This window comes from Sinocyclocheilus grahami, unplaced genomic scaffold (genome assembly GCF_001515645.1).
Source record: "Sinocyclocheilus grahami isolate Dianchi unplaced genomic scaffold, SAMN03320097.WGS_v1.1 scaffold485.1, whole genome shotgun sequence".
NCBI classification, from domain to species: Eukaryota; Metazoa; Chordata; class Actinopteri; order Cypriniformes; family Cyprinidae; genus Sinocyclocheilus; species Sinocyclocheilus grahami.
In genome coordinates this window covers 718,529-743,727 of record NW_015505664.1, presented here as the reverse complement: position 1 = coordinate 743,727, position 25,199 = coordinate 718,529, and the positions used below count along the sequence as shown (strand labels likewise).

General features: G+C 34.7%; 1 protein-coding gene across 1 annotated transcript in view; it reads right to left on the bottom strand.

Annotated features, from left to right (window-relative positions):
- LOC107553911 (cadherin-22) overlaps positions 1-25,199 on the bottom strand; it is a 198,796-nt gene that overhangs the window by 53,439 nt on the left and 120,158 nt on the right. The window contains exons 4-8 of the mRNA XM_016236261.1: positions 24,937-25,056; positions 20,441-20,608; positions 16,017-16,204; positions 14,019-14,275; positions 7,183-7,319 (exon numbers count right to left, since the gene is read on the bottom strand). Of these exons, the coding sequence (XP_016091747.1) occupies positions 7,183-7,319; positions 14,019-14,275; positions 16,017-16,204; positions 20,441-20,608; positions 24,937-25,056 (870 nt within the window). The remainder of the gene's footprint in view (positions 1-7,182; positions 7,320-14,018; positions 14,276-16,016; positions 16,205-20,440; positions 20,609-24,936; positions 25,057-25,199) is intronic.

Here is a 25,199-nt window from a genome sequence, read left to right as displayed (position 1 = left end):
ACAAGTTTTCACGAGATTCACCCAAATAAACCAAAAGCAGAATAAGAACACAAAGCTCTGATCAAGTGCAACAATGCATAAGGAACAGATTTCAAGTGTATTATTCCTCTAAAGCCAGCAATACTTTCTCTGTGCTTATATAGAGCAGACATCAGAGCTATATTTAACTAGCGATGTGCGTCTGCGATATGAAGAGAAGGGATTTGAGCAGATTACAGGATGCAGGGCTTCTGTTAGCGGCACAGCAGATGTTGGACGGCCACATATCTTCATGACATATTACCAGTCAGGCACTATATTAGAAAATCTGCTCCTCAATCCTGTTTGAAAGCATGTCGCAGAGCACGGCACGCGACTTACACAGAAATCAATTCTCATGGGGTTTCGCAGTACGCTAAATCCAAAAGGACAGGAGGGTGATTATGAACTGCTATCTCAACGATCGTTGTCTCAAACATGTGGATAACACGGCAATAAACACTTATTATTAGTAACGGCAAATCACAAACGACAACACAATTATAGATTCTTTATATCAGATGAAGATGCACAATATGATAACTTTTTTTTTTTGCTGATTTAGCTAATTGCTGTGTCAATGCACCACTGTGTTAATTAACTTGGAGGTCACAGCATATATGTCTAAATATAATAGATAAAATAATACGCTGAATGAAAACTTTGCATCAAAAATTTAAATAAAATAATGAAATAAAATAAAAAAGGCAAAATATGTATTGTGATATATCAAAGTTTATTGCCTGATTTAAATTCAAATAAATAAATAAATACAATATTTATTGTGGTCATATTTACTATTTTGTGCCGATTTAAATACAAATTTAAATTACAAATAAAATAAAATACATTAATTGACTTTTTATTCATTTATTTTGTAAGTAAAAATATAATAAAGAAATACTGGCCAGTAAAATGTCTTTATGTCCTTACAAGTCACTGGCATTTGACATTTATTTTGGTAATGCGGAGGTCACTGCATATATGTCTAAAAGATAAAATATGAAACTGAATGCACCCTCTTAGTCTTTCATAATAGCTAGTTTAATATAATATTTTGAAATTACAGAGCTGGCACTTTGTAAACCAGTTTCTCTACACATTGTGAGAAAACATATTTAAAGAAAGTTTAAACGATCTTGCATGATCCATATCCAGTCAAATGTTTGTCTCATAAAAACAGAAGAAAATAAAGAAAAGAACAGATTCAGATTGCCTTTGGTGCATTTCTGACTCATAAGAGCTCCAGCGGGAGTTACGCGCAGCAGACGAAACCTTCCCTGCGTGATGCTTGGCACTGAATTAGTAGAACTGACAGAGACTGCAGACCTATGGCCTAAATATTAAATTAAACTCGTCTTGTTTTATCAGCTCTCCCGGTTGCACTAACCGTGCCTAATGAGCTTCAAATGTTGTGCAAATTGACAAAACAATATCTCTGTCCTCAACCCACGCCTGAAGACATAAGAGACGTCCAAGAGCAACAATTTGGCATGAAAGCAATAAGTGAATTTCTAGTCTGGATGAGCTTGACTCATTTAAAATAGTGTATAAAGGACTAAATTGAACTTTGATAGTAAAAGCACTGCTGCTTTATTTTCACTGCGTCACGGCCTCTCGGACAGACCATGTCAGATGCAATAAACGTCTGTGAACTCGGGTCATCGGTGCAGATGAAATGTGTGAATCATGTTGCTGAACTTCATCTGTCTCCTCGAGAATAAAACAACCCTGGCCAGTACAGTCTCTTTCTCTCCTTCTAAGAACTGCATGCATTAAAACTGAATGCACTGTATTTGGAAAATGGAACAGCAACATGTCATTATTGAAAAATCGAATCAAATTACAATAAATGCATGAATGAATGAATGCATTAATGAATGAATTAATAAATTAATTCATTCTTTCATTCATTTGTTATTAGTAATATAATTACAAGATAGAACTTCAATAATTCTAAAAACACCAACATTTTCTTAAAATTTCCATTAAAAGGATTCATAAAAAGTCATTCTTAATAAAAATCAATTATTTGAGAAGCAAACTTGCAGAGGAAATTAAGACATTTTTCTTTCTAATATTATAAAATTGGAAAAACAGTATAATAATTAGATCTCTAATGGTATTATTATTACTATAAATAAAGAGTTGATTCAACAAATTTGTTTTTAGTAATATATTTGCAGTTAAAAAGATAAAACACAGACTGATGAACTACCATAATAATAATAATAAAAAAAACATTTTCTTAATTAAGTTATCCATTAAAAAGATACATCTTTAAAATTAAAATCTATTTAGAGAAGCAAAATTGCATGAGATATTAAGACGTGTTCTCAGAGAATATATCTTTAATTAATTAGGAATTAAAATAATTTAATTAATTAATTAATTAAATTCCTTCTTCTAACCCTAATATCATGAAGTTAGAGAGTATTAACAGTAACAGTATTAGCAGTATTAATAATTGGAGTATATCTATACATATACATATATCTATATATATACACTCTATTTGAAAAGCAAAATTGCATAAGATGTGTGTGTTTTCAGACAATATATCTTGAATTAAGTTCAAGATATGATTAAAAGTTATGATTGAAAATGTTTTCCTGCTGGATGTTTTTCTTCTTTTTTTTTTTTAAATCATACATCACTAAATGTATATTTATGATTAAAGCTTCATGCTTAATTCAATTCACCAATATGATGGGAAGATACATTTCATTTTGTCCTTGACGTCAAAGACTGCTCATCAAATCAAACTTTCTGGTATTTTAGAGGTCAATTACTGCACGAACGCATTCAAATCAAGAAAAAAATACAAATAAATCGAAATGCTGCTATTTGACGTCCAATGCAAAAGCCACTTGAGAAGCTGAATTCGACCAGCGGTGAAATCCACTGGAGCTCCTCCAGTCGTGCTCGCTGTGCTTTGGCCTTTTCATTAAAAATGAAAGCAAGGAGGTTGGCCGTGATTACAGAAATGTAATTTTTTGTTACATATAAACCCTTCTGTATTTCTAATGGCCGGAAAGGGCAAATTTTAGAGCAGGAGCCTCGAAACGGCTCAAAATCCAAAGAGAGCGCAGTGCAGTTATTTTTCACTCTCCACACCAAATGTCCTTTCTGTCGAGATAAAGACACAACTGTGTTCTTAGTATCTCTTTACCCTAAGGGCAAGACATGATGGTTTTTCCTCTATTTATCACCTGAAAAAGACGAAGCGAGTAAGCGAGAGAGAGAGAGCCTGTCTGCAGTTTGATATCATACAGCCTATCAAATGCACAGAAATTATATGTCACTCTTCTTCAGCAGATAGGATTCTGCGGCGAGCCGACGGCCTGCCAGACTTTCTGACAGTAAAACTCCAGTCTGGAAGCATCGTGCCAAGACTTCGCAAAGAAGCCGAGCTGATAACTCCTTTAGGACAGCAAAGAAAATTTCATCTCCTCAAGTCGACTTTTAGCGATCGGCAGACGTTTGCCACGCCTGCTTTAGTAGGACTAAACCCACAGCCTTGAAAAGATTGAAATTGTATTTATTCCCAGCCAACTGAGGCATACTGAACTGCGTGCATGACCAGATTTCCCAGATTTAGTCTGAAATATCATATTTACTAATATCGCCAGCAATGGCGTGTGAAACGCTCGCAGCACATCGATCTGCAAACGTAACTCTTCGATGAACACTCATTACGCTCTTGAGTGGAGTGTGAAATTTTAAAATACGAATGTACGAGGGAATTATGAAATGCATTTCCAAACTGGCCACTCGACGCCTCATTGCCCAGCGACTCCAGATCCCATGTATTCTGCAGTGAACGAGCACAGGCTAGGAATTCTGATGAAGCCGTTGACTTTGCTAAAGCTACTTCATCTTTTTCTGCAAAAAAGGACTTTATCTTGTAGCAAAACCCTCGTATTTGTGTCTGAGATTGAGATTGAATTGTGTTCTCTCAACAAATTTAGACTAAAACCCAAGATGTGATGCAACTCTTAGAAAGAGCAATCACATGTCTTGAGAAAAACAAATTGTTTATCCCAGAATTGGGATCTGAATGTTGAAGCGTGAGGGTTAAAGGGGTTACGAAATGGAGAGACAAAATGTTCTTGACACATTTTAAAGGTTTGCTGCAAGTTTCAGAATTTCAGAAAAACCAACTCTCAAGTTCAAAATATGATTACTTTCTATTTTCCCGAAAAACCTGGATTTGAAATCAGGATGAACGTGACTTCACAATTTCCTCTTGACATGCTCCGTAACATGCATCATCGTTGGGTGTAATCAAGGCAAATATGTTGCAAACTTTATAAACTAAACTTGAGGAACATCAAATCTGAAACTGCATTTGATGAGCTGTGATCGGTGTAATATGTCTTTACATACAGATGTGCTTTAATACAGAGTTCTGACATGAAACTCTGATGGTGCAGTCTGATAGGTCTAACTCAATCTGACGTAATGACATCATTATCACATGGCACAGCTGATTGGTTCTCTCCCGTATCGGTAGCCAATGAGCTCGCTGCTCAACGTTCAAACATATGACTAGAGCTTGCCGTAGCAGTGCAGCTTGCTTCAGAAACCCTCCACCTTCCCCAGCTCCACCTGTATAGATCTGCTACAGGGTGATTCATGTATGCTAGGGGGTTATTTCATGTATGTTATATTTGCAGCAGGAATGTTCTTACATGCTCACAGCAGATTGTTGTGGATGCATTGGCAGTAGCAAGTCTCGGTACTTGCTCTGCCGCAGCAGTAGCGTAGCAGATCTATTCCGCCAAGACCAAATACGTTAACATTGTCATGTACATTACCGTACAGACAGAACTGCCGTTTTTGCATGAGTGAATCAAGCCAGTGACTAAACCATCAACTTCAAAGATCAACCAGCTGTTCTCTATACTTTGGTTATTTTATATACAGAAAGCAATCAAAGATCAGTCTCTTTATAATCGCTGGAGCAGCAGGAGTTTATCAGTGATTTGATTTCTGCATTTTCACAGAATTTTGTAACAGTGACAGTTTACACTGCTCAACAAGTCTCTGCATTATTTGCATTGTGTTTTCACTGTGTTAGTTATGACGGTAGTATTCGATCATTGCATCGCGTGTCAGTAGATATGACTGTGCTCGGCTATTGCAGCACTGCAACCTTTCATGCAATGGGATTCTATCTAAATATAATGCTATAATCAACACTTTTCACAATTAGTTAATATTAGTGGCTTTAGTTTTCGAGAGAGTTCCACATGTAATGCTCATTTCATATGCAAATATGTTAGCCAATCACAGCAGTGGAACTTACATTGAACTCTCAGCACACATGCCCCTTCCAACACAGCCTTCAAATCAGAGGGCTAAAAATTACCATTTATATCTCAAATATGAGCATTTTGATAAGTGCACCTCAGGAAACATTATCAAATCATTTAGAATGCATTTCATGACTCCTTTAATGTTCAGAAAAGATGCACAGGTCGCATTACTAGATGAGAAAAGATGATATATACATTGACCCCAAAACGTATTTGGACATGCATGAATGCATGAATGTTGTAGCATTATGTTAACTTGCTTAGGTTTTGTTTTTTAATGCAATGACATTCAGACATTTTTAGGTGTCAATATACTTGAAAAGCATTGCACAGTTTCTTAACCCTCATCTTGGAGAGGATTTTCTTTTTCCCCAGAAATGCTAGTTCACAACTTCCCTCAAAAACTGGATAATTTCAGTACTTTTTGGGGATTTTTCTGTTATACCTGTGGGAATCCCAGTCAAAAATGACGCCTACAAAAAAAAAGCTTAAAAAAATATTTAAATTATTATTACCAAATATTGATCTTTTTTATCAACTTGTTTTCTTTGTTAGCACACACTGTAAAAAAATGACCGTGAATTTAACGGTAAAAGAATGTAAAAATGCTACAGTAAATACCTGTTAAATGGTTAACGGTAAATTCCCCTACTACATACGGTGAAAAACTGTATTGGACATTACATGTATTGGACATTAATTTTACGATAGTATACCGTTTTTGGAAGTGGAAAAAGTCTGTATAATTTACAGTGAATAACCGTAAATTGACATTCCCAGAATTCCCTGCGTTACATTTCAAATTTGATGTTTTTTTGTTGAAATAACTGTTTCTTCTTAGTTTTTTCTTATCAGTTTTGTATATTAGGGTTGTGTGTTACACCTAATGTTGTTAAATGAATGTTTTTTGCATTATTTCAGTTTCATGTGTGTTACCATGATGGTGTTTAGTGTTTGTATGAATGACGCTGTGCACCTTCTATATATGTTATTATTTAAAAGCCGCTTGTGATGAGCTTTGGTTCATCATATGAATTTCTCATCACCTCCTGTATTTGGTGGTTATCAGTGTATTACAAAGGTACAAAACAGATTTCAGTACTTCAATAGGTTGGTATATTAACATTATATCAGTTAATGAAATTATGGTATTTAACTGTAAATGTAAGTTAAAACCGTAAAACCTAAAACGTTGCTACCGTATTTTTTACGGTAAAATTCTGGCAACCACAGCTGCCGTTTTTTTGCCGAACATTTTACGGATTTTTTTTACAGTGCAGGTTTTACATTTCTTGATCATATGCCTCATTGATCGGAGCTTATGCACTTCAGTTTTAGAGTGAATACTACAAAAAAGTTTTCCATAAATAAAGTTTTTTTTTTCACTCAAAAACTGCGATGCATGAGCTCAGATCAACAAGGCCTATGATGAAGAAATACAAGACCTGTGCTATTTGAAAGAAAACAAGTTGATAAAAAGATTTAATCCAATATTTGATGAGATTTTTAAGCAATTTTTACCAAATTAACACCACATTAGCTAAAGAACTTTCAGCACAGAACAAGGGTTAAACTGATTTCTGCATCAATCTGTCATGCAAAAACAATGTAAATCACTGGGGTTATTTGTTATTTCATGTTTTAAAGAAACACAGTAACTGCCTTAGCTTCATTATCTCAGCATTAACACACATAATACTTCAGCAAACACCATATTAAACTGAAAACCATCCCTCTGTTTTGACTTTAAGGGAATTAAGTCTCTAATTCAGTTGCACAGAATTTGGGCCACTTGACTGAAACTCATTTGCGATTGATGGAGTGCAGTAAACCGGGTTTTTACCTGCTTCCACCGCGGTAACCGTGATGTTGTGCCAGCCGGCAGTTTCCCGGTCCAGGATCTTTCCCAGAGTGATGGCGCCTGTTACAGGATCTATGTTAAAGATCTGCTCCTGGTCTGTGTTCCGGTCTATAGAGAACCTGGTAATAAAGCACAAATAAGGGTTTAAAGAGGCAGAAAAATCATATTTATGTAATCCACTCGAAAACTGTCATTTTACTTTTTAATGCCCTTTCCCAAAAAATAGTGGAGGGGACGTTCAGGCACTAAAAAGCACATGAAAAATGTGAACTGAAAATCTAAACTTACTAATAGATAGATAGATAGATAGATAGATAGATAGAGCTTATGCTTTGTGAACACACAAACTTGATCCACAATAAAAATTTGTTTATGATCGTCATAATTTAATTGTTAACTTCTAGTCACGAATTGTGAGGACAAACTGGAGTCAGTACTGCAATTGCCCTCTCTAAACAAATGATTAATATTTCATAAGGTGCTTTGATAAAGCAAAATATATTTTCATCCCATGTGGAATACAAACACCACTGACAGAGAGATGAGGCGACAAAACTCAATGAGGGTTTTGTAATTTTCCCCTCTGACTCGTCAAACTCGCTTCCTTTTTTAGGACCCTTGCGGGTTTAATGTCAGCTTCTGCAGGTTTAGACTTTATATGGAATACAAATTCATATGAATTAATTCACTTCTTATTTTACCTTGTGCTTATTACTCTGTGCCAATAGGTTGAGGCGGCGCTTTGGAAAAAGTTAAACTGCCCAAAGGGAGACAGAAGAAAAGAAGCTATTAAAGTCGAGGTGCAGAAGATCCTGAATTTGGGCCGTGGAAAAGATTTCTCAACTACATTATTCTTACTGGCTTTTAATTGTGATGGAAGCACAAGTCCAGTGTGTTGATTTAAAAAAGGCCTTGATTTGTTTAACTTCTGCATGTATTAACGTACAGCTGCATTCAAAAACGTTATTCATGAACAAATAAACAAAAACAAATACTTGCACTGGAACAAAAACTGAAATATTATTTGGTCTGCTGTTTCTGCCATCATGGGAATAACCCGTCTGGTTGCTTAGAAAACTAGCAGCACAACTGAAATCAATTTCACCCAAACACTTGTAAAGTTTAAGAAAAGTAAAAATTCGATCTACACTGCAAAGACTGATTTTCTTGCACAGCATTTTCGACTTGTTTTACAGTACAAATATCTAAACATTCTTAAGTCAAGATACAGATACAAAGATTATTTTGCTTCTTTACTAGAGAAAATTAAAGGAATGGCAACATTTGAAGGGAGACGGAAGAAAAGAAGCTATTAAAGTCGAGGTGCAGAAGATCCTGAATTTGGGCCGTGGAAAAGATTTCTCAACTACATTATTCTTACTGGCTTTTAATTGTGATGGAAGCACAAGTCCAGTGTGTTGATTTAAAAAAGGCCTTGATTTGTGTAGGATATCAGACCGAATCAGACAATCTAAGATTTGGTCAGAACCGAGTTGAGGCACGAGGAGTCACAAAAATTCCACAGAGGCCCCTGACAACAGGATGTCATAAATCGGACCCCAGCCTCTCTGAAGCAAGCCTAAACCTAAGCCCCTGTCACATTAATGGTGGAGTTCCCTTTAAAATCTTAAATGATTCCCTTTGAGCTAAATTATTAAATTATCACTGTTTACCCTACATTTGTTTAACTTCTGCATGTATTAACGTACAGCTGCATTCAAAAACGTTATTCATGAACAAATAAACAAAAACAAATACTTGCACTGGAACAAAAACTGAAATATTATTTGGTCTGCTGTTTCTGCCATCATGGGAATAACCCGTCTGGTTGCTTAGAAAACTAGCAGCACAACTGAAATCAATTTCACCCAAACACTTGTAAAGTTTAAGAAAAGTAAAAATTCGATCTACACTGCAAAGACTGATTTTCTTGCACAGCATTTTCGACTTGTTTTACAGTACAAATATCTAAACATTCTTAAGTCAAGATACAGATACAAAGATTATTTTGCTTCTTTACTAGAGAAAATTAAAGGAATGGCAACATTTGCTGGAAATGTCCATATCCTCAGGTCATCCAAGATGTAGATAAGTTGTTGTTGGTAATCCACACCACTGCAGTCCATCAGTTAACAGCCAAAAGAAACAAATCCATCATTAAGACATTTTCCATAATCCATAATAATGCTTCCTCCAGTGAAAAAGTCAACTGTTGTCTGTCACATCAAAATTCAGTCAAATATTTGTTTAGAGCTAATATGGACTGTTTTGGCTTGTAAACGGTGCTTGATCTGTGCAGATTCCTCTCCTGATTCAGACCAGACGACTTTTTCACAGGAGGGAGTGTTATTATGGATTATGGACTTGGATTTTAGCTGGAAGCAACAGTTTGAAGTTAAAAAAAGCATCTTAATGATGAATTTGTTTCTTTTGGCTTCTAAAGATGTTAACTGATGGACTGGAGTGGTGTGCATTGCTCGTGGATTATTGTGATGTTTTTATCAGCTGTTTGGACTCTCATTCTGACGGCACCCATTCACTGCAGAGCATCCATTGCTGAGCAAGTGATGGAATGCTACATTTCTCCAAATCTGATGAAGAAACAAAATCATCTACATCTTGGATGGCCCGAGGGTGAGCAAATTTTCATTTTTGGGTGAACTACTCCTTAAAGTGAGCTTATACTCAAAACAAGAAAAATCTGCTATTGGGATAAGAAAAATAAAATTTTCTTACCCCATCGACAGATATTCATTAAAGCGATAGTTCACCCAAAAATGAAAATGTGATGTTTATCTGCTTACCCCCAGGGCATCCAAGATGTAGGTGACTTTGTTTCTTCAGTAGAACACATATGATGATTTTTAAGTCCAACCGTTGCAGTCTATCAGTCTTATAATGCATGGCAATGGTAACAAAATCTATGAGAGTAAAAAAAAACATGCACGGACAAATCCAAATTAAACCCTGCGGCTCGTGACGACACATTGATGTCCTAAGACACGAAACGATCAGTTTGTGCCAGAAACCGAATAGTATTTATATCATATTTACCTCTAATACACCACTATGTCCAACTGTCTTTGGGCGCGCATGTGTACTGAAGAAACAAAGTCACCTACATCTTGGATGCTCTGGAGGTAAGCAGATAAACATCACATTTTCATTTTTTGATGAACTATCCCTTTAATGTTTTAAGCATAAAGTCCCTTAATGGATTAAAAAAAATATATATATGTTGCTTCTCAAGTAAATGTATCTTGATTCAAGAATGCTTAGCTGTTTTACTAAAAAACAAGACAAAACACCTTTTATAAAGTCATTCCTTGCAGTGTCTAAAGAAAACAAAATAGAGACTAAAATGTAGCACAGGTATCAATTTCTCTCTTGGAGCTCATAAAAAGCCAGCGCTGAAGGAAAACAAACAAATATTTCCTGTCCAAATAGCAGAAGTGTGTTTTTCCAGCAGGTATAGTGCTCTCCGAGGGCTCCATCCGCCCGCTGTCCTGCTGGTATTGGGTGGTACGGGTGCGGGAGAGAGTGATGGGGCTCTGGGCAAAGCCCATGTTTGCTAGCAGAGTCCAATGGAGATGATTAAAGTGGTACCAATGGGCATGGGCTCCACGCCACACGCCGACGTGTGCCAGCCAGCCAGCAGAGTTTCCTGCCACTGTGCTGTGCTTTATAACACCTGGAGCACTTTGAGCACAGCCTCATGCATTTTTAATGGAGGTAATTTGCAAAGGCTACGTGTATGTGTGAGAGAGAGACTATACGGACAGCCAAAGCCTTTTACTTCCCTTGTGCGTCACCTTTGAGCTGCGTCAATGAGTATTTATGTGCGCTGATGACTCTGGAGAATAAAAAGCTCTATCAGGAAGTCGAATTGCGTGACCGAAATGCAGGGCGGGTGTCTTTGATAATGGCCAGGGTTCGCTACACAATTCAGACAACGCAGCCGCGGACCACCTGCAGTCCATTCACTGACTGTCTGATGTACATTATATACAAAAATAGAAATTAATCTAAGAAACTCTCATTTGATTGACTCACAAAGGGGTCTTTATCAGTCCGACTGGAAACAAATTAGCATTGCCAAAGATTAACAGGTTAGTGTCATCAAATATTGAAAAGCAGGTCTTAATTTGTGCCGTAACAAGATGGATCCAGAAACTCCGGAATTGGATCTGACATCTGTTTTAGTGGATATATCACCTCTACAGCCTCTGAAAGAAAATTATTCCATGACCTGTACATTTAAAACAATGTGGTTATTGTTAACTGAAACTTAAAAAAAATGCTAAAATAAAATAAAATATTAGGTGAAAAATGTAATGTAATTTCTAAAAATGTAGAAATTAATTAAATAAAAAAAAAGTTTCCTTGGCAAGATCTAAAAAAAAAAAGAAATATATATGAAAAAATACTGAAAATTACAAAAGCACACAATTACTACAAATAAAACTGAAAATATAAATATAAAAGCAAATTTTAAATATGAATAAATACTATAGTATTTGTGTAGTATTAATAAATTAAAACATTTATAAAATGATATAATTAAAACAACACTGAAAAAAACAGCAACAACAATAAATATACAGTGATATATAAATATATTCAGATTATAATTTTATAGCAAGTTACAGTTGTAGTTTATAGCTATAGCAATTATAATTTTGGCAATATAAATGTAAAACAAAAGCAGTGATGCTGTTTTTGTTGTTGTTTATCCTATGTTAAATCTATGTCACATCTTTTAAAATCAGAAAATGTATGGAAATCTATTTTCACCTTACTATGCAGTAAGGGGGGGGGGCATTTAATGCAGTTTAAAATGCTTAACATTTGAAATTTAGAAGGACAATTAAAAACATGATGATGTGATGAATGATCGAAGCATGCAAATAAATAAATAAAAACTTACAATTGTCTGATATCTGAAAACGATGCACTATGCATCTTTATCTTTCACAATTTTTGAGTTGAATTTCCAGACCTAAGTGCTTCTCTCCATGCCAGATTATTCCAGTATAATCTATTTCTGATAAACCTGCCCCTTAAAGGCATATAAAAACAAACTGTGCTCGATCACTTAACACGTCAGTCACGCTGTCTCTTCCCGCATAAGCGTGCGGTTCCTGGCCAGAATGAGACGCAGTGTGAACCAGACTTTATGCCTGAAGTCACAGGTCTGGACACGCAAGCCTACACAGCAGCAGACAGAAAGTTTTTGCGATCGAGCAGACATTTGACATGCTTCCCAAGGCCTGGAGGTGAAGAGGCTTTTCTGGACGGCACGCATGTGTCTGTGTTTGTAAAGAAGGATGGCAGGTTGATAACTGTGCGTGCCAAGATGCCCATAGCGTAATGGGAAAAGCCTTCGGCCAGCACATTCCAAGAGCCACACTTTGTTACGCTTCTGTGACTCCATATATCTCCAGTAATAGGCTCCTCAATGGAGGAAATTGATCCTTGTCTAAACTAAGAAGAAGTGGACTGTGGCCAGGGTGTGAACACACACACAAATGCACAAATACACACATAAACAAACTGTTTTGCCTTTTCACTTTATCTCATTGAGGCTCACAGTCACTGAAGCTGTGCATTGTGATAAAATAGCTGATAAAGCACCGTCGCTGCCAAGCGTAATGATGTATTTAAATTCAAAACCCCTGTAAGATCTATAGCTGCAGAGTTGTGCAACAAAGTTTTGCTCATGCAACAATCTTTCTAGAAATGTCTGGGCATATTACTACTAAATATTTCAGGCCTAAAGTTCTGCAGTCTTTCTTTAACGTGATTTATACACAACTCATTCAAATGGGTTGATTTTCTGCTCAAGAAACATTTCTTATTATTACGATGATGAAAACTGTTGTGTAGCTTAATATCGTATAAATGCCTTTACTGACACTTTTGATCAATGTAATGCATCCTTGCTGAATAACAGGATTTCTTTTTCTTTCTTTCTTTCTTTCTTTCTTTCTTTCTTTCTTTCTTTAAAAAATCTAATAAAAATGACAGAAACATTATTATTAAAATATTAATAGACAGACAAAATTAATAAAAATAACACCAAAATTTTAAATGAAAAAAAAATTTACTAAATTATAATAGCTATACATTCTTTAAGCGTATATATATAAAAAAAAGTATTAGGAATTAGTATGTTTCTTTATTTCAGAAAATATCACAATAATAGCTATACATTATATGAAAGTATATAAATAATAGTAATAAATTAACAGTAATTAGTATTTTTTCTTAAAAATAAACAAATAAATTATATAAGCACAACAAAAAAATACTAAAACTTCCACTAAAAAAGAAAAAAAAGAAAAAGTAATTAAAATGTTGCCAATATTCATATGCAGTGTGAAAAATTAAGTATTGCTGTTTTTATTTAAGTTAGTTAATTAGTTGGTTGGTTAGTTAATATAATGTTTAGTCCATCATATCTTATTATATAGACACACAAACATGTTGGACACAGAAAATCTAAGAACATATTTTACTGTAAACTTTATTTTTGTGTAAATAAAAATAAAATAAAACAAAATAACAAAACTCTGACCTCAACAGTAGTGTATATTATACTAAAACATTTTAAAACATGCAAAATGCCACTAAATATACAAGTAGGAAATGTTCCTGAAACAACCCCATCACAGCGCTGACCTAACAGTCAACATAAAAACGGCATTCACTACCCATTTTTATTCCATTTTATGACATATTTCCAAATGAAATCTTACCCTAAATGATCCTACTTGTGTAAATTGAGTTGTACGGTTTATCCATGGGCTGTACTGTACCTGATGGGGACGTTATCCATATCCGGGTCTTTGGCAGTCACAATCCCGACCAGCGCACCCAAGTGAACGTCTTCCTGAACCTCCATGATGGTGCCGGTGGGAGGGATGAAGATGGGAGGCTCGTCCACATCCGACACACTGACCCGCATGATGGTTTGATCCCGGAAAGAGCCCAGATCCACGAAACGAGGGTCCACGTGTTTGTTCACAGCCTCCACGACCACATTATGAGTGCGCTTGTTCTCAAAGTCTAGAGACTGAAATGAAAGAGACATTTAGAAACTATAAAGACTACAATACACACATTCAAAGGCTCTAAATTATTTTAGTATAATTGTACAAATATCCACATGTTTGGCGCTTCACATGTCTCTTTGCTGTCAAATCTTGACTGCTTTTTATCAAGTAATCGTCAGAATAACTGCAGTAATATCTCCAGATGAACTCTTACTGGACTGAAGCAGCTCAGCTTTACTTGATTCTCCATCAATCATGTTTTAGAGTCTCAAATCTGATCCTCAGGATCTTTTGAGGAGCGTTTGTTTCCAGAAGCTTTACTTTCACTGTTCCGCAGCGGAGGAATGATCTTCACAAGCCTCCAGAACATCTCACATCTTCTGAGGAGCCTTTATTTCTACAGCTCTCAATCAGCATTGGATTGCATTGCATTATATGTTTGGATAATTTCAATCTCATCTTACTAAGACATATTATTGGAGATATAGAATGACCACTGATATTTATATGCATTTTTACTGTAACAAATATCTTGATTTACATAATACAGGTACATCTCAATAAATTAGAATGTCGTGGAAAAGTTCATTTCAGTAATTCAACTCAAATTGTGAAACTCGTGTATTAAATAAATTCAATATACACACACTGCCATTCAAAAGTTTGGGATCAGTAAGATTTTTTTTTGCTCATCAAGGCTGTTTATATTTGATCAAAAAACAGAAAAAACAGTAATATTGTGAAATATTATTGCAATTTCTAATATTGGTTTCCTACTTTAATATACTTTAAAATATAATTTATTTCTGTGATGCAGTACTGAATTTTCATTAGCCATTACTCCAGTCTTCAGTGTCACATGATCCTTCAGAAATCATTCTAATATGCTGATTTATTCTCAGTGTTGAAACTGTTGTGCTGCTTAATATTTTTTTGGGACCTGTGATACTTTTTTCTTTGATTCTTTGATGAATAAAAAGTTAAATAGAACAGCATTTATTCAAAACAGAAATCTTGTCTAACAATGTAAGTATTTACTATCAATTTTAATCCATTTAACACATCCTTGCTGAATAAAAGTATTAATTAATTTATTTTTTTAAATAAAGAAAGAAAGAAAGAAAGATTGACTGACCCCAAACTTTTAAATACTAGTGTATGTTGTAAGACACAATTTCTATTTTGAATAAACACTGTTCTTTTTAACTCTTTATTTATCAAAGAATTCTGAAAAAAAGTATCACAGGTCCCAAAAAAATATTAAGCAGCACAACTGTTTCCAACATTAATAAATCAACATATTAGAATGATTTCTGAAGGATTATGTGACACTGAAGACTGGAGTAATGATGCTGGAAATTCAGCTTTGCATCACAGGAATAAATTATATTTTAAAATATATTAAAATATAAACTGTTATTTTAAATTGCAATAATATTTCACAAAATAACAGGGTTTTTTTCTCTATTTTTGGTCAAATAAATACAGCCTTGAAGAAACATTGGTGAAACACATGAAAAAATTACTGAACCCAAACTTTTGAACGGTAGTATATATATATATATATATATATATATTCATCTTAAGTTACTTATGTTTTTTTTTCTTTCTTAGAATACACTTTTGTATATTAAACAATCTTGGTGCTGTGTTGAATCACCACTTGATGTAAAAAATCACTAGCTATCAACAAACTACACCATACGACCACATGTGAAGGGCACAGGATGACCTTCAGAGCGTGAAATGTCTTCCATCTACCTTTTTGATGGTGATGACGGCCTCTTGTGTATCTCCATCAGTGGAGACTCTGAACAGCTCTCCTCCCTCCTCGTCTTTGATCAGGTAACTCATATCCGTATTCTCGCCCATGTCTGCATCTGTCGCGATCACCCGGCCGATCGACGTCCCAACGGCCGCACCCTCCGAGACCGAAAACTGATACATCTCTGTGAGCGAAAGAGAGGACGTTACTTTCACAGCGGTTTCCATTCATGTTGACACACTGCGCTGAGAATGCATGCATATTAGGGCTGGGGAATACAGCAAAAGAAACAAAAAATCCTTTTGATGATATTTAAGCATTAAATAATAAATATATATACTGTGAAATATTTAGTTTCTTGGTATGTGTGTATTTGCTCTGAATGGGTTAAAAGGGGTGCTAAAAAAAAAAAAAAAGTTTAGTTTGCACCATTTTTCAATAAATATCCTATTCATTTTACATGCACCAACAAAACAGTGCATAGCAATGTAATTCTTATGCTCATCAAGCCTGCATTTATTTGACTAAATCTTACGCTGTATTCAGCACGCATGTGTTTGACTTATATAGCATATTGGAGGCCAGCGCTGTGCTGTGACTCTGAATAGAGCGGCTATAATAAACATCACAGGCTCAGACAAATAAAAAGCACTTTGTCTCATTGCTCACATCAGAGCAGAGCGCGTGGCCAACGCTTTAATACATTTCATGTCTGAAAGCAGGACTCGTGTGTGTGTGTGTGCGCGTGTGTGTGTGTGTGTGTGTTTGCAGCCACACTGTATAAAGAGCAATGAAACACGTTGGGGTATTATGTTCCCTTTTCTGCTGTTCTTCCATCCTCCCTTTCCATTTCCTCCAGAGGAAAAGCAGCATTAGCTTTATTACAGCAAAGAGACTCTCTGTAATAATGTCTCAGATGCCCTGATGTCTGTTTTTCTCCATATTTCGATGACTCTCTCCTCTTTTTTTCCGCTCTCATTCTCCACAAAAGCCTCATTTATGCCAGTTTTGCTCTAGCATCTAATTCATTAAGCTGCTTCTTGCATTGTGGGCCCAACTGGAATCTTTATACTCCGTTATGACACATACTGCACTCAGGCATATTGCCTACATGACATATATTACAGACTGTACATTATGTAAGGCCAGGGTGCTTATTAAAGCGAGGTTTGACATTGTGTTGTGTTGCTGTTGAAACAGCTTCAAATTAAATATAGCGCAACAGTCGACTTCTGGATGTAAACAGACCATTAATTTTCTCCATAGAGAAATCAATTCTTAATGATTATGGATAAATCTTTCTAGACGGACGTAGCACGAGCTCTGAGGCTAAGAGATGATATGTGATTCTCTAGTAAACACAAGTCAGCCTGATTTGAAGATTATTTAAAGAAATGTTCAGAATGTGTCGGTGAATCATTCGTTTTAATGAATCAGTTCAAAACTCAACTAAATGAGTCATTGCTCAATAATGTTTAGTGGCATTCGGCATATTTTCCAAATGTTTTAATATAAAATGTACAACGTGATCTCATGATAATTCGTATGTATTTTACATAAAATGTGGTTCTACAAATCAGCATATCAGAATGATTTCTGAAGGATCATGTGACACTGAAGACTGGAGTAATGATGCTGAAAATGCAGCTTTGATCACAGGAATAAATTACATTTTACTATATATTCATATAGAAAACAAATATTCTAAATTGTAATAACATTTAATTGTTTTTACTGTATTTTTCATCAAATAAATGGAGCCTTACATAAGAGACTTTTAAATTAAAAAAAATCTTACCAACCCCAAACTTTTGAATGGTAGTGTAGATTCAATTAAGTCACATCAACTTAACACTGATAAGATCAGCCTACTGTACACACGCTATATTACAGAATTTCTAATCAATAGAAATCCCATCCAAGAAGGTTCTTTCAGACAGTGGAATCATTTCGAGTTTGAAGGCTGGAAGGATTTCGACTGAAATGTAATGTTTCTGACCAAACACATACGACTGGCGGCTCGTTTGATAGACCTTCAGAACTGACAGCAGAGGTTCAGTGGCGTTCACACTCACAGCCATTTGCAGCAACAACAAAAAAGCCACTCGTTTTCAATGAGAGTCGGTGATTTAAAGGAATAGTAACCTAAAAACATCTGTCATCAGTTGCTCATCCTCACAAAGAGGATTTTGACAACGGTTTTCAATATAACTAAAGGAATAATTCACCCTAAAACGAAAATGTGCTGAATGTAATAAATGGATCCTCTGTAGTGAATGGGTGCCGTCAGAATTAGAGCCCAAACTGCTGATAAAAACATCACAATAATCCACAAGTAATCCACACCACTCCAGTCCATCAGTTAATGTCTTGAGAAGCTAAAAGAAACAAAAATGTTTTAACTTCAAACTGTTGCTTCCAACTAAAATATGAGACCATAATCTATAATAACCCTTCCTCCTGTGAAAAAGTCCATCTCCTGTTGTCTCTCACATCAAAATCCAAACACATATTTATTTTAAACTGTTTTGGACTGTCTTGGCTTGTAAACGATGCTCGATCTGTGCAGATTTCTCTCCTGATTCTGATTAGATGTCTTTTTCACTGGAGAAATTATGGATAGAGGAATCATTTAAAGTTAAAACGTCTTAATGAAGGATTTGTTTCTTACAAACACGCAGCTTTTGTCTTCTAAAGATGTTAACTGATGGACTGGAGTGGTGTGGATTACTTGTGGATTATTGTGATGTTTTTATCAGCTGTTTGGATTCTGACGGCACCCATCCATGTCCATTGGCATCCATTGGTGAGCAAGTGATGAAACGACACATTTCTCCAAATCTTAAACAAATGGATGGCCTGAGGGTGAGCACATTTTCAACAAATTTTAATTTGTGAGTGAACTACTCCTTTAAGACAACATAAGCATCAGCTTATCAATAAAGAGATCCATTTGAGACTGGAAAAACACAAATACTAACAAAGTAACCACCCTTTTTCTCTATAGAAGAGACTCTACAAGTAGATGAATGTTCAAGAGCAAATGCAAATAGCAACATTCATCTCACAGCCTGCTTGTGTCACTTCTGCAATACAAAACTCTATTAGTTTGTCCCAATTGTTCAGATTTTCAAGTAGTGTCTGGCTTGTGCCGCATTCTCTCTTAGCAGGGACAAATGCTGTGCTTTATTAGTTTATAGTTGGAGCTGCTCAATGATTCCACCGCATTAGTCGTCTCAAAGTGAGCCAAAGCAAACAGAGCTGTGCTGTTCCAGCATTACAGAATGTCAATGCAAAATTTACATACTTTGCCATCTGGAATTGAAAGTCTTTTGAGCGCTTAAACAAATCATTTACAATATTAATAATTACAAGAATTTTATCAAGGTTGCTTCTTCAGTTGCACAGAGAGAGCTCTACTTTTTCACATAATGTGTGCAACAGATTTTATGGATAAACTGCCATTTATGCTCTTTACTGGTAAGCCTGGTTGATTATTGATAAATATTATCAATAAAAGAGACCTTATTGCAAAGTGTTACCTATTTATCAATGTTTGTCTTTTTTTAGGCCTGGAAATCACTTTTTTTTCCCAACACCATTTGGTGAAGAACTAAAACATTAACTAGAACCAAACATATTAAACATAGTTTGCATTGATCAAAATAAAGCTGCAATAAAATAAAATACAAATATCAGATTAAAAACTTTTTTAAAAATAAGAGAAATTTAGAAATGTTGCCTTGACAATTAACAGAAACAAAATAAGTTGAAGTTACAGTACTATAACTGAAATGAAAAATAAATTAAAGCTGAATAAAAAATATATAAACAATTTATTAATTAAAAAAATTAAAACGATGAAAGCACAAAAAATGACTGAAACAAAAGTTAAAAATTAAAATATTAAAAAAGGTCATTTAAAATATGAATAAATGCTACAATAGAATATAAATATCACCAAAATAGCACAAATTAGAAATATTGTCTTGGCAAGCTTAATAGAAAAAAATAAAAACGTCATTAGAAAAAGTGACTAAAATTACTAAAAAAATGAAATAAGAGTAAATTAAAACTGAATAGAAATATGAACAAAATTACCTAAAAGTAACCTAAAATTAAAATGAAATTTGAAAACACAAAAAGGTAATTCAAAATATTAATAATAGCGTGTAAACAATACTAAAATCATACAAATTAGAAATTAGCTACAAACTGAACAAGTCTGATCTTTTGCATTACCTAATGTTAACAAATGAGACCTTATTCTAGAGTTACCTATTTATTAACCTTTATGACTTGGAAATCACAATTTTTATTTTGCAAGGGCGTTTTTTGGTGAGCATGTGCTGAAGGATCTGTCAGAGGGCTGTTCTGATGACAGCATTCACCCAAAGGACACGTCGTAAAGCGCACTCACTCTGAGGGAAGCGTGGAGGGTTGTCATTGACATCCGTGATCACTATGGTCACTGTGGTGGAACCGGAGAGGCCGCCCATTTGGCCTGCCATATCTGTTGCCTTGACAACCAGCTCATAGCGGTCCTGCGTCTCACGATCCAGATCCGCCACGGCCGTCCGGATCACTCCTGAAGATGAAAAAAGAAGAGAGAGAGAGAGAGAAGTGGAAACTATTATGAAATTAAAGTGCTACCTAGAAAAAAAAGTTCCTCTTGCCATGGTTACCAATTAGTACTCTGATATGAATATAAATATAAAGGAGAACTTATTTTACTCATTTGAAATTATAAACGACTTTGTAGGCAAGCAGGTCACCAGTTTTCACATGAGCGTTTGGGACTGACGACTGTATTTCATTCAAATTGTCCATCCGTACAATATTTTGCAGAAGTGGATCGAAGAACGTCTGTGTGAACAAGCAACTGACATGAAGCTTCTTTTTGAGATTCATAACAATTAGAGATCTGCATTTTAACCCAAACCATACTATTAAACCGTTTTTGTTAACTGAAATAAAGCTGAAATAAAATATAAATATTAGATGAAGATAAAAAAAAAACAGAAACGTTGCCTTGGCAATTAACTGAAATTAATTTAAATTGAAGTACTGAAATAAAAACTGAAATAAAAATAAATCAAAGCAGAATAAAAAATATATATAAAAAAAATACTAAAATGTAAATCAAAATTAAAAATAGAAAAGGCTAACTCAAAATATTAATAAATGTTATAACAGTATATATAGTACAGGTGCATCTCAATAAATTAGAATGTCATGGAAAAGTTCATTTATTTCAGTAATTCAACTCAAATTGTGAAATATATATTTCTATAATAGTATAAATAGAAAAAACTAATAAAAATGACAAAAACATGCCACAAAATTACGAAAACTGAAAATATAAAAGGCTAATTCAAAATATTAATAAATGCTATAATGGTGTGTGTGTGTGTGTGTGTGTGTGTGTGTGTGTGTGTGAACACACAAATTAAAAATTAAGTGAAATAAAATGAGCTTAAGTTGAAGTACTACAATTACTGAACCTGCAGTTAAGCTAAATAAAAATAGTAAAAAGAAAGGGAAAAAATACAGAAATTACAAAAACGTAAACCAAAATTAAAACTGAAAAGTATAAAAAAGCTAACACCAACAAATATTCTATTCTATTGTATTCTATTATAATTTTGAACCAGACCTTGTTCTTTACAGGTTTCGTGAAGCTCTTGTAGGTATCAAATAGATGAGTGATTCGCAAATAAACACAAAACTAGGATGTTTCAAAAGCCATGAAGGTCTGTAAATGACTTGTTTTCTCCTCTAAAGCCGAGCTGCTTATTTATGATATTTTGGGAGTGAAATAAAGACAATGGCACTGTGTTACCCTGAAGGACTGCAATTATTCTTCGTTGCCATGGCATTGGTTAGACACAGGCATGGAAATTATGAGAATGGTAAAGGACACACGCCAGCCTGACACTCCTGCTGCGCTGCTCCTTTATTCTGTTCACATCGCAGGGAAACCTAAAATCGCCCTTTTTTAAGAATGCAGGCAAAAGATAAGCTGCAACACCAGAACCTGTTGCATATAACCTTTCCTCTCTCTCTCTCTCTCCTGTCCTGATGTCACATGTGCACGACTGGATGCAGCGAATTTGACACAAAATGTGACAAGCCTCTAAAAATGGCTGTCAGTCATTTGACATTTGGCAGGAGATGAATGCAGACATTACAGTAGCGATGAGTAAAAGATTTCATCAGCCACAATCTTACATCTACATTAAAGAGCCCATGCAATCACTATCAAAGCTTTGTGCTTTTCATTCTGTGTCTGTCAGATGCACTGGTGTAAAGCTGACAAAATCAATGCAACTGTTGATAAGAGTCATTTGTTATCTCTGAACTAATCTACAATAATTTCCCCACAGAAAGTACTGCCAGCTAAAAAAAGCATTACGCCATTTTCTTTATTCTAAAATGTTGTTTTTTGTTTTGTTTTGTTTTGTTTTGGAATATTTGAATTTGAAAAGCCCTTTTTTACGACCATTACTATTTTTATAAATTTTTTTGTTCACTTTGACATTATTTTAATCACAATTAAGCAATGTAAAATTGCCATTACCATTACTTTAATAATAATAATAATAATAATAATAGTAGTAGTAGTAATTACAAAATATTTAATTCCCAAACATCATATTTTTAAAGAATTAGGATGTTTTTTTTTTCGATAAAAAAAATAATAGAAAATAACACTTGCATTAATATAAACACATTTTGACACAAAAATGTACTTGAATTCTATAGAAAATAATGTCACACACAATAATAATAATAATAATAAAACATTAAATAGTTTAATGGACGGATGAACGGACAGATAGATATAGTCGGATAGATAGATAGATAGATAGATATATAGATAGATAGATAGATAGATAGATAGATAGATAGATAGATAGATAGATAGTCTAATGTATGTGTATTTTTCAGAAATTATAATCTTCCTCTGGTAGCAGAGCAGCAAATCAGCATATTAGAATGATTTCTGAAAGATCATGTGACACTGAAGACTGGAGGAATGATGCTGAAAATTCAGCTGCGGATCACTGGAATAAATGACATTTTAAAATATATTAATAGAGAAAGCAGTTCTTTTTAATTGAAATGACATTTCTTATTTGTACTGTTTTTACTGTATTTTTATAAAAAAGCCTTCTGAAAGAGCAAGCTCTGATCAATCAAATCCTCCTCTGGTACAACATTTCTTCCATATTCTGGTAGTAATTTCAGCACGATAAGAGACTGATAAGCCTCTCATTTGAGAAAATTGCAGAAGCAAATGAGAACATCATCAAACGGTTTGTAGATTTGGAGAGCGTGAGATGAGAAGCCATAGTTCAAACGCAAGCCACTAACACTGGATCTAATAAACTGATATTAATATCAAACTCCTCAACTAGCCCCTTTATTTATCCTGTGTCTAAAAGCCCATCCATGGATTAATGCTGTTTTCTTGGGAAATAAACAAGGTCAGGAGCGAAACACGCAGCTCATCTGCTTCCAGCTCATCTAACTGTTCTTAGATCAGAAGGAAGGAGCGCGCAGAAAGTCTGGCGGCTAACGTGGCTCAGGCTAAGCCATTTATCATCCGCTGCTCTCAGGTCTCGTGCCCGAAAAAAGAAATCATTAAAAGTTTAGTGCTAGTTCCCCAGGGGACGAACACAGGCAGCAAAAGCTGAGATATTCCCTGGAGACTCCAGTGATGAGGGTCCGTCTGAAGCGGCCGGACCCTGTTTACTTACACTCTACTAAAACTCAAAAACAAAACAAAACATGCTTCAGAATTATTTAAGGAAGGAATGGAACTGCACATATTTTTCAGAGTACTCATAGCACACTCATTTATGAATAAAAATGTGTATTTTATACACTATCGTTCAAAAGTTTGGGGTCATTTAGTAAGGACGCATTAAAATGATCAAAATTCTATTTCAAATCAACGACGTTCTTTTGAACGTTCTATTCTTCAGAGAACCCTGAAAAAAACATATCTTGATTTCCACAAAAATATGAAGCGGCACAACCGCTTTCATCCAGTGCTCTTTCAGTATCATTAAGACATTATCATCCTTTTTTTTGTATTTTCCTTTTCATTTTAATTTCAGTTCTATTCTATTCTATTCTATTCTATGATAACCCTGTTTTCAACATTGATGATTATCAAAAACATTTCTTGCATATTCAGACATAATCAGAATATTATACTGATTTCTGAAGATCATGTGACACTGAAGACTGGAGGAATGATGCTGAAAATTCAGCTGCACATCACAGGAATAAATGACATTTTACAATTTAGTACTTTTAAATGGTAATAATATTTCACATATAATCATATACAGTATTGATGAGCAGAGAGGTTTGACTAAATAAAACTCATCTTAAATACAGTTTTTGGAAACATGGCATTGAAATCACTTGCAATTGTTATAACTCTGTTAAACTAAAAATCAGTTTATCTACTGAGAAAATAAATACGCTTTTACTTCATACTTGACTAACTACAAATATCATTCAATAGCAATTTTTCTAAATTGCTCACAGGGTTTTTCGGGGCTTTTTGTGATAAGCTCAGTACTAAGTGCTGGTGCACTTACAAACGAAAATAACCAAGACTAAATTATAGTGCAGTCTATAAAAAGCAAGGAACAACTATCAGTAAAAAGTAAAAAATAATAAACATAATAATAAAAATTAAATCCCTAAAACTAAAATGTCAGCTCGAAAAAGTTGATTTGTACATTTTCTGAACTAAGTGAGTGGAAAACCTTGTGCAAGACTTTTCATCATGATGTTTGGCTGCAAATGCAGCAATAAAAAGAAGTATCCAATTCATGACAAGAATAAATATGATCTTTCAATAGGAAATGATAGGGAACTCATTTATGCACTTACCGGCTTGTCGGTCAACAGTAAAGAATCGTTCTCCTTCCAGAACGCTGTAAACTATCCGAGCACTGCTTCCATAGTTCGGGTCATCAGCATCCGAAGCCATAACCTTCATCACCGACGTACCTGCGGTCAAACACAACAATCACATCAGACCGAGCCTCACGATGACAGCATTTCATCAAGAAAAACAACAATCTGATGCATCTCATTAGCAATTTAATAAAAAGTTATAAGTGTTGTACTTCAAGTAAATTTATTCAGTGCAT